This window comes from Cricetulus griseus, chromosome 4, assembly GCF_003668045.3.
Source record: "Cricetulus griseus strain 17A/GY chromosome 4, alternate assembly CriGri-PICRH-1.0, whole genome shotgun sequence".
In the NCBI taxonomy this organism is placed as follows: domain Eukaryota; kingdom Metazoa; phylum Chordata; class Mammalia; order Rodentia; family Cricetidae; genus Cricetulus; species Cricetulus griseus.
Genome location: NC_048597.1, coordinates 134,855,287 through 134,865,480, shown reverse-complemented (window position 1 = coordinate 134,865,480; position 10,194 = coordinate 134,855,287). Strand labels below are relative to the sequence as shown.

At 50.8% G+C, this 10,194-nt stretch overlaps 1 protein-coding gene across 2 annotated transcripts; it reads left to right on the top strand.

Moving 5' to 3' along the window:
• Positions 1-4,031: 4,031 nt before the first annotated feature.
• Epor (erythropoietin receptor) lies at positions 4,032-8,933 on the top strand. 2 transcript variants are annotated; one of them, XM_027411589.2, is made up of 8 exons: positions 4,032-4,403; positions 5,407-5,539; positions 5,898-6,073; positions 6,163-6,320; positions 6,937-7,090; positions 7,173-7,260; positions 7,962-8,049; positions 8,143-8,933. In XM_027411589.2, the coding sequence occupies exons 1-8, from the start codon at positions 4,289-4,291 to the stop codon at positions 8,752-8,754; spliced, it is 1,524 nt and encodes a 507-aa protein (XP_027267390.1). In that variant the 5' UTR covers positions 4,032-4,288; the 3' UTR covers positions 8,755-8,933. The 2 variants fall into 2 exon arrangements, with proteins under 2 accessions (XP_027267390.1, XP_027267391.1); XM_027411590.2 differs by lacking the exon at positions 4,032-4,403 and adding an exon at positions 5,131-5,312.
• The last annotated feature ends 1,261 nt before the right edge of the window (positions 8,934-10,194 follow it).

Sequence of the window (10,194 nt, the reverse complement as noted above, 5' to 3'; positions counted from 1 at the left end):
GGGGGTTCTAGGTCTCGCTGAGTTCGTTTGGTTTCAAGGGAACTGTGCAATGGCTTAGTGGGGAAACCTTAATTCAGATCACTGGTACCCACAGAAACCAAGGGCATGGTGGGGTGTGTCTATAATCCCAACTGTAGGAAGTGGAGGGAGACAGGTCCCAGGGGTTCACTGGCCAGTCATTCCAGTGTGAGACCCCGTCTCAATAATGTTGAGGGGCCATAGAGATGTCCCAGTGGGTAAAGGTGCTTGCCAGGCAAGCCTGGTGACCTAATCCCAGATCCATGTAAAAGAGAAAACTGACTCCACAAAGCTGTCTTCTGACCTACATGTGTGCCACAAGACATGTGCTCCCAACACACATCTTATATACACAAAACAAGTAAACAAGTAACATCAACCTCTGGCCACTGTGTGAGTATGCAAGAGTGAGCACACACATACACATAACACACACACACACACACACACACACACACACACACACACACACACACACACACACACAAATACTATTGAAATGGGCACTTACCAAAAAAAAAAATGGTATCTCTTATAGTGAAAAGTCCAATAAGGGCCAGGCAGTAGTGGCAACACTCGGGAAGCAGAGGCAGGAAGATCTCTTCAAGATCAGGTCAGCCTGGTCTACAGATCGAATTCTAGGACAGCCAGGATACACAGAGAGACCCTGTCTTGAAAAAAAAAAAAACAGGGAGAGAGGGAGGGAAGGAGGAAGGGGAGAGAGAGAGAGAGAGAGAGAGAGAGAGAGAGAGAGAGAGAGAGAGAGAGGAGAGAAAGAAGTCCAATAAGAGGCTGCCGAGTTCGCTCAGTGATTAAGAGCACTTGTTACAAAGGATCTAGTTCAATTCCCAGCACCCACAGGAGGCTCACCACTTCCTCGGCACTAGGCACAGATGTGGTTTTCAGACATACACACAAAATAATAAAATAAATCTTTAAAAAGGAACAGTTTAATAAGCTCTGCAGCCATATGCTTGATCTCATCTGAAGGTCCAGTAAGTCTGGCTTTAGGTACAGCAAATTCGGGGACTCAAATGACATCCTCAGGATTTTGTTGTTTTTTTGACTCTGATTTACTCTGAGAATAAGATTGTCTGTTCTCCCTCAAATCCACTCACTTCCTACAGAATAGAGCCACTGATCTTCAGCCACTCCAGTAAAAGCCACAGATATGCTTGTCACTCCAGCCTCAGAAAGCCAAAGGAAGATGGCCTTAAGGCCAACCCGAGTTACTTAAGCGACCCTGTGTCCAAACATGAACACTTTCCCTTGTACATGGTAGGCAAGTGTTCTACCATTGAGTTACAACAAAAAAAGGTTGTTTTGCCTAACTCTCCTGTAGCACATATAGTCACATGATTAATTCTTGGCCAATGAGAGATACAATGACGGGAAGTTGGCCAATTCCAAGGGATACTCTTAAATGGGAGGGGTGAGTTTTCCCTTTCCACATTTCCTGCTTTCTGCTGGTATAAGACAGGAGGTGACCAGTATGGTTGAGAATCACATCCTCTGAATAACTGAGCAACAAGTAGGAAGGCATCTGGGCCCCTAGAGCCAAACACCTGCTGTGTAGTTTGCTGTCACTTGGAGAGTAATGTCAGAAATAAATAGCTGTCTCTTCCTGTTATCTCTTGGTTTTGTCATAACGGGTGGTGGAGCACACCCTTTAATCCCAACACTAAGGCAGAGGCAGGAGAACTTCTGAGTTTGAGTGCAACACGATTAATAGATGAAGCCAGGCATACACCTTTAATCCCAGGCTTTGAGAGACATAAAAGGTAGTGGCATTCAGTCTGAGAATGAGTCTCTAGCCACATTGTGGAGAGCATAGCAGTCTGACTGAATGTGAAGAGCAGTGAAGTAGGGAGCAGTCTGAGGATCATCCCTTTGATCTGAGCTGAGGTAGAGGTAAGAGCTAGTGGCCGGTTGCTTTGCTTTTCTGATCTTCAGCTTGAAGCTTGAACCAAAATATCTATTTTATTCTATTTTATTATTATTATTATTATTATTATTATTATTATTTGGTTTTTCCAGACAGGGTTTCTCTGTGTAGCTTTGGAGCCTATCCTGGCACTCTCTCTGGAGACCAGGCTGGCCTCGAACTCACAGAGATCCACCTGCCTCTGCTTCCCGAGTGCTCGGACTAAAGGCATGTGCCACCAATGCCTGGCTTCTTTCACTAATGTTAACTCCTTAAGACAATTTGTAACAGACTGGAGAGATGATTCGGAGGTTAAGAGCACTGGCTGCTCTTCCAAAGGTCCTGAGTTCTATTCCCAGCAACCACATGGTGGCTCACAACTATCTATAATTTGACCTGGTGCCCTCTTCTGGTGCACAGGCAGATTTAAGATTTAATAAATCTTAAAAAAAAAAAAAAAAAGACCGTTTGAAACTAGCTTGAGAGTGTTCTCCCCGCCCCATACCCATTTCCAGGCCAGGCATGGTGGCACATACCTGCAATCACAGCTTGGGATGGGGAAAAGGAACAGAAGTAGGAAGATCTGTGTGAGTTTAAGCCTTTGATACATAACCAAACTGTCTCCAACAAGTTTTTTAAAAACATATACAAACACCCCAAAAGCCCATTTCCTGAGAAAGATGGTCACACTGATATCTGTCTTTTGTTGTTGTTTTATATGTTTGATCATTTTGCCTGTATTTACATATGTGCACATGTGTACAATGTCCTTGGAGACCAGAAGAGGGTGTTGGATCCCCTGGAACTGGAGTTACAGACAGCTGTGAGGCACTGTGTGGGTGCTGGGAATCCAAACCAGGTTCTCTGCAAGAGCAGCAGGTTCTCTTACATACTTATGTATGTATGTATGTATGTATGTATGTATGTATGTATGTATCTACCTATCTATCCATGTATGTATGTCCTTATCCATACATGTAATCTGTATTTATTTCCATGTATTGTGTATTCATACATGTATCTATCCATGTATATATGTATGCATCCACCTGTCTCTCTATCTATCTTGGTGGTGCTGGGGTAAACCAAGGGTTTCCACCTGCTAGGCAAGTGCTACACCACTGAGCTTTACTCCATCCAACTTGGGTTTTTTTTGTTGTTGTTGTTTTTGTTTTGTATAGGAAGCTAGGTGTGGTGGCACAGGTCTGTGATCTCCGAATTAATCAGGAACCTGAGACAAAAGGATTGCCACAATTCCAGGACAGTCTGGGCAATTTAGTGACACCTTGTGTCAAAAAAGCAAAACCATACTGGGGCTGTAGCCCAGTTGTAGAGCGCTTGCCCAGCATTCTTGAGGCTCTGGGTTCCATTTCAGCACCACACAGACTGGAGACGGTGGTGCATGTCTGCCGTCCAACACAAAGGAAGTGGAGGCAGGAGGACAGAAGTTCAAGACCATTGTTAGTTATACAGTGAATTTGAGGTCAGCTTGGGATACAATGAGACCTTGTCTCAAACAAAACAAAACAAAACAAAATCAGGGCTGGTGAGATGGCTCAGTAAGTAAAGGTCTCTTCTGCTAAGCGTAAAGACCTGAGCTCCATGCTGGGACCCCATGGTAGGAGAGAGAGAGGTGACTCCCCAAGTTGTTCTGTGCCATATGTTCCCTGTTGCATTTGAGCACACACACACACACACACAAAAAAAAACCAAACACACACAGAGAGAGAGAGAGAGACACACACACAACACACACACACACCAAATGTTTACTATTTTTAAAATCGTAAATGATATGTTCCCAAATCTGTGTAATCCACTAACAAAAAACACCATAACATGTTGTTTGTCAAAGAGCACGGCTGGTCCCGCTCATACGCCACTTGGTAGTCATCTTTATGATTCTTATTTCAAACCGTGCTGAGGAGGCATAGCTTCCATCTGTGTAGTACTCGGCTGTGCAGCAGGCTAGATTTACAGATGCCTTGACTATACGGGGAGAAGGTAAGTCACTGTCCATGACCACATTAGCAACGCCCCCCCCCCCCCCCCCCCGCCAACAAAGCCCTGCTCTCTGCCCCACCCCCTACACTGGTTTAGGCAGCGGCTGTGCCCAAGAGGGCCCCTGTTCCCTCCAGAGGCTTGTGGCTTATCTGTCCCCGACTGCGTGCTGGCCCCGCCCCCTGGAGGGAGCTGCCACTTGGAGCTCCTGGTCAGCTGTGTCCGGCAGCTGCTGCTGACCCAGCTGTGGACTAGGGGAAAGGGGGAAAGAGCAAAGGGGAGGGGAGCGGGAGGGGGGACACAGAGGGGCTGGAGCCCTGGGCTTCCTGAAGCTGGGGCTGCATCATGGACCACCTCAGGGCACCCCTCTGGCCTCGGGTTGGCCCCCTCTGTCTCCTACTTGCTGGGGCAGCCTGGGCTCCCTCACCCAGTCTCCCGGACCCCAAGTTTGAGAGCAAAGGTAAGAGCTGTACATGGGTACCTTTTCATTAGTGATAGAGGGCGATGCTATGGCGTGAATTCCCAGCCTGGGTCCCAGGGGCTATAAGTCCTCTGAACCTCCAGATGGGGTCCTAGGGGCCAAACTGGTGTCTGTCGATGTCTGACCCTGTAGTGATGCCAGGCGGAGAAGTCTTAGAAGGTCTTAAGATTGTTTGGCTGTTTGTTTGAAATAAGATCTCACTAGGTAGACAAGGCTAGCCTTCAACTGCTAGGATTAAAGGCAAGTGTCCCCATGCCTGTTCTGTTTTTGTTTTTGAGGCAGGGTCTCATGTAGCTCAAGCTGCCCTTAAAATCACTATGTAACTGAGGTTGGGCTTGAACTCCTGATCCTCCTGCCTCTACCTCCCAGTTGCTGGGGTGGGATTAGCCAACACATTTGGCTCTGTTTTGTGTTTTGAAGGAGTCTGGGACATGGTAGAAATCGCAAGGGCGGGGTAGGTCAAAGCTCCTGGCTGGAGGCGGTCAAGCTCACAGTGGCCCTGTGAAGCGGATGGGGTAGTGGGAGAACAGGACCTGGCTGCAGGCGACTGTAAACACGCTTTGGCGGGCGGATGGTGCTAGATCTCTTGCACCGCTTGCTAGGAGGAGGAAGGAGGGCGGGGGACACGGTTGGCGCTATCGGGGGGCAGCCGGGTGCCTGCGGGGACCGATAGGAGGTCAGTTCGCTGCACACACAGCGCTAGGGCGGGGCCAGAACCGCTCAATTTGCAGGATGAGTGGGCGTGTGCATGGGGGGTGGGTTCAAGGCAGGCGGGGTCACTACACTTCCGAGTTGTAGTGGTGCCACTTCTGCAAGACCCTCGAAGGCCCTCATGGAAGAGGGCGGGGTACTGAAATTATCGGGTCTGCACAGGCTACAGGAGGGAGGGTAAGGCCTCCTGTGGAGGACTGTGGAGGACAGGCCTCGACTTCCCTGACCACCACCCACCTCCCCACGCCATGACAACCTCCCCCCTCCCTAGCGGCCCTGCTGGCATCCCGGGGCTCCGAAGAACTTCTGTGCTTCACCCAGCGGTTGGAGGACTTGGTGTGTTTCTGGGAGGAAGCGGAAAGCTCCGGGATGGGCTTCAACTACAGCTTCTCTTACCAACTCGAGTGAGTTCCCCAGGACTAGGACCAGGTGGCCTAAGGCTGGGGTGGGGGCAGCGGGACTTCCTGGATAGCCTGGAATGTCCGTCCCCCTCCGTCGTGCCCTCCCCCCCCCCCCGCCCCTGGAGTCAGGGTTAAGGGTGGCAGGTTGGGGGTGGAGGTCGCCCCCTGGTGACCAGGGCTGGAATAATTCTCCATCAATGGGCTCCGGTGTCACATTGGAGTTGGGGCACTCCGTCATCGTGGTGGTCAAAATGCTCTGGATTCCACGATCTGAGCAAAGGATACCAGAAACTCTCCAGTCCCCTCCTACCCTCCCTGCTAGTTCAACCTTTTCTTCTCGGTTTCCCTCCTGGTTGCATAGGGGTGAGTCACGAAAGTCGTGTCGCCTGCACCAGGCGCCCACAGTCCGCGGCTCCGTGCGTTTCTGGTGCTCACTGCCGACCGCGGACACGTCGAGCTTCGTGCCCCTGGAGCTGCGCGTGACGGCGGCCTCCGGATCTCCTCGCTACCACCGCATCATCCATATCAATGAAGTTGGTAGGTGAGAGGCGATGGGAGCGACATCCTTCGGCGGGGTGGAGACTGGGCCGGGTCCCCGCCTACCCGATCCACTTCTCTTTCTGCAGTGCTCCTGGACGCCCCCGCAGGGTTGCTGGCGCGTCGGGCAGAAGAGGGCAGCCACGTGCTGCTGCGCTGGCTGCCACCTCCTGGAGCACCTATGACCACCCACATCCGCTACGAAGTGGACGTGTCTGCAGGCAACCGGGCAGGAGGGAAGCAAAGGGTGAGAGCCCGAGAGGACAGCCCCATCCAACCTCCCTGAGTCCTGGCCCGAAGTCCCTCCCCCAGTGCCCCACATCCCATCGCTGTCTTTTAATTGCTCTCTTTTCTGACACTTAAACATTTTTAAAAGATACATTCATTTATTTGTGTGTTGGGTGCACGCTTCCCACTGTGCACTTGTAGAGGTCAGCGAACAACTTTAGTGAGCTTTCTCCTTCCACCACTTGGGTCCACTGAGCTAGCTCACGTTAGGTCACGCACACTTCCCCCCACCCCCACTTTGCTCAGGCTTCTGGGGTAACCCATCAGAGCCTCAACCTCTCTCACAACCCGGTTCATATCCTCAGACCTCAAGGAGGCGCTCTCCGTGAGGTGTCTGGCTCTGCCTTTATGTAGCCCAGGGCCAGCTCTTGACTTGGGGTGGGGGTGGGGGTGGGGGCCCTTGTTCTGATTGGCCTTGAGCCAAAAACGGGACTTGCCAGTTGATACCATTACTTGAGAAGTACCCTTCTCATTATTAGGGTGCTGATGAGATACCTCCCATGTAGTCAAGCTTGCATAGCCTCTTCTCATTGGGTGCTAGTTGGTTAGATCTCTCCTGGCTTCACCGCCCGTAGGTGGAGGTCCTGGAAGGACGCACTGAGTGTGTGCTGAGCAACCTGCGGGGCGGGACACGCTACACCTTCGCTGTTCGAGCGCGCATGGCCGAGCCGAGCTTCAGTGGCTTCTGGAGCGCCTGGTCTGAGCCCGCGTCGCTGCTGACCGCTAGCGGTGAGGCCCCAGTTCCTCAGAGAGAAGGGTGAGGTGGGACAAACACCGGGCAAACCTCCCTGACCGCCTTCCTGTCTCCCAGACCTGGACCCTCTCATCCTGACGCTGTCTCTCATCCTCGTTCTCATCTCGCTGCTGCTGGCAGTGCTGGCCCTGCTGTCCCACCGCCGGTGAGCCCCCAACCCGAGCTAAGCTCTAACTTACATCTTCCTCTACAGAAAGCAAGGCTGAGGGGTGAGCACTTGCCCAGAGTCAACAGTTGTCAGTGATAGAATGTAAGTCAGACTACACCCAGACTCTCTCGAGCTTCTTTGTTCTGGGGCGCCTGCTGGAGTTCCTTGACTTTGGCGATGGCTTCTTCCTGCATTCCTTTGTGGGTTCCATTTCCCAATGTAGTCAACTTTGCCAAATCAACCAGATAGTTTAATGGGAGAGATTTAAGCCCAGTGGCTTTAATGATCTGACCAGCCATCCTGAGGTGTTTATAATTCTCAGTGCATTCAAAGCTTTGCCTTTCCTACTTTTCCGGAAAGTGCACATCCTGTGGCCCTGCTTATTTACTTCGTTTGAACACACACACACACACACACACACACACACACACACACACACACACTCTAGTGGTTCTGGGGATCCCACCCTCAGCCCATGGAAAGGAGTGACCGAGAGTGTGAAGCAGCATGGACTAAACTATGCATCCTTCAAAACTATCTTAGCTACCCTTTTGTAGGGCCTCATGATGCCTCCTCCACAGGCTGTTTCCCACTCCTGCAGGAACGTTGGTGTCACTGTGGTGGGGGTCTGAGAGGGTGTGGGTGAGCGTCCGCCCAGCATCACACATCCATGGACAACTTTCTGACAACTTTCACAGTGCTCTGAAGCAGAAGATCTGGCCTGGCATCCCAAGCCCAGAGAGTGAGTTCGAGGGTCTCTTCACCACCCACAAGGGTAACTTCCAGGTAGGTGACCTGTTTGTTCTCTGTGCTCCTGGGGCTGCCTGCTGACACATACAGAAGCCCAGGCCTCTGAGCAGGAGGGTGCTCTCTTCCCAGCTGTGGCTGCTACAGCATGATGGCTGTCTGTGGTGGAGCCCCAGCAACTCCTTCCTCGAGGATCCACCTGCCCACCTAGAAGTCCTCTCAGAGCGCTGCTGGGGGGTGCCACAGGCAGGGGAGCCAGGGGCGGATGACAAGGGGCCCTTACTGGAGCCAGTGGGCAGTGAGCATGCCCAGGACACCTACTTGGTATTGGATGAGTGGTTGCTGCCCCGGAGCCCATGCAGTGAGGACCTCTCTGGATCTGGGGACAGTGTGGACCCAGGGACTATGGATGAAGGCTCAGAAGCGTCTTCCTGCCCCTCGGACTTGGCCGCAAAGCCCAGGCCAGAGGGCACCTCGCCTTCCAGCTTTGAGTACACCATCCTGGACCCCAACTCTCAGCGCCTATGCCCGAGGGCACTGCCTCCTGAGCTGCCTCCCACTCCGCCTCACCTGAAGTGCCTGTACCTTGTGGTGTCAGATTCGGGCATCTCAACAGATTACAGTTCCGGGGGCTCCCAGGGAGTCCATGGGGACTCATCTGGTGGGCCCTACTCCCACCCCTATGAAAATAGCCTTGTCCCAGACCCAGAGCCCCTGCACCCCAGCTACATGGCCTGCTCCTAGGACTCCAATCTACAAGATTCCAAGCCTACAACTTCTTGAACAGGGTTGGTGAGGCCATACTTAAAGTCACAGGTGACCCTCTGCTCAGCCCATCCTGCCCAGGAAGAGACAGCCTTGCAATGTTAATATGGACCGTTAGCTGTCTGTATATAAAAATATAATACATATCGGTTTTTCTACCACGACTTTGTCTTATTTGTGTGTGTGTGTGTGTGTGTGTATATATATACATATATATATATACACACATATATATATATGGGTGCATGTATGCCTCAACTCATGTATAGCAGTTGATTCTCCTCCCACCTGGAGGCAGAATGCCTTGTGTTCCTGCCATACTTTGTGTTTATGCTTCTGGTTGTTTCTCTGATCTCTGTCCATCTTGCCTTTGGATGCTGGATCAGACCACACACCACAACCAGGTTTTTTGTTTCTTGCACAAGTTCCAGGGATGTGGAACTCATGTCTTTAGGCTTGCATGGGAAATGCCTTTACTAGTCCATATTTTAGTTATTTTGTCACATGGTAGCTGAAGGTGACCTTGAACTCAAGTGCTGGGACTCCAGGCTTGTTCCATCACACTGAGCTAATACAGTGCTGGGGATTGAACTCGAGATTCATACATGGTAGGTAGGGACTCTGCCCTCTTCCAGGACCTCAGTAAATACCCTCAATTCCCATCTTTCCTGGATCTAGACTATGGGAAAACACAGCTGAAGTTTTTGAGCTAAGATTGGAAGTTTGGATCTGGCAACGTGAAGAGGGATCACCACAGTCAGTGCACATTTGACTAGCTGCCAACACACCCACCTGAAACTTAGTGTCTTATCCAATGCTCTGTGACACTGCTTCTGGGGTTGTGAACTAACATCCACTCACCCGGAATAGAAATCTGATGACAGACCAAAGTAGAGTGCCACCAAAGTCCAATTTGATGAATCAATGAGTTATTGGTGTATGCTCAGAAATATGGGTAAGGGATTACTTATGAAAGTGGAAATGACTCAGATGGCTGCATAGCCAAATCCCACCCCAAAATGGGTGACATCTCACCAAAACTGGGAACCTGGAGCACACTACACAGGCTGCAGACAGCTCCACAGATTGTAGAGCTCAGCTTGTCTGAGAGTTTCAGGGACTTCCCGAAGCCTTTGAGTTGTTCACTTCCCAAGCTTACGGGGCTCCCATTGCAGGATGGATTATTCACCTCCCTTTACAACACCCTGGTGTTGGGCTTACCTCCAAGACGGATTTTTGGGTTTTCTTCCTTCCTTCCTTTCTTTCTTTTAAAAGATTTATGTACTTTCATTTCATGTTATGAGTGTTCTGTTTCTATATATGTATGTTCACCACTTCATGTCGGTGCCCAAGAAGGCCAAAAGAGAGCATTAGATCCCCTGGAGCTGTAATTACAAGTGGTTGTGTCTGACATGGATG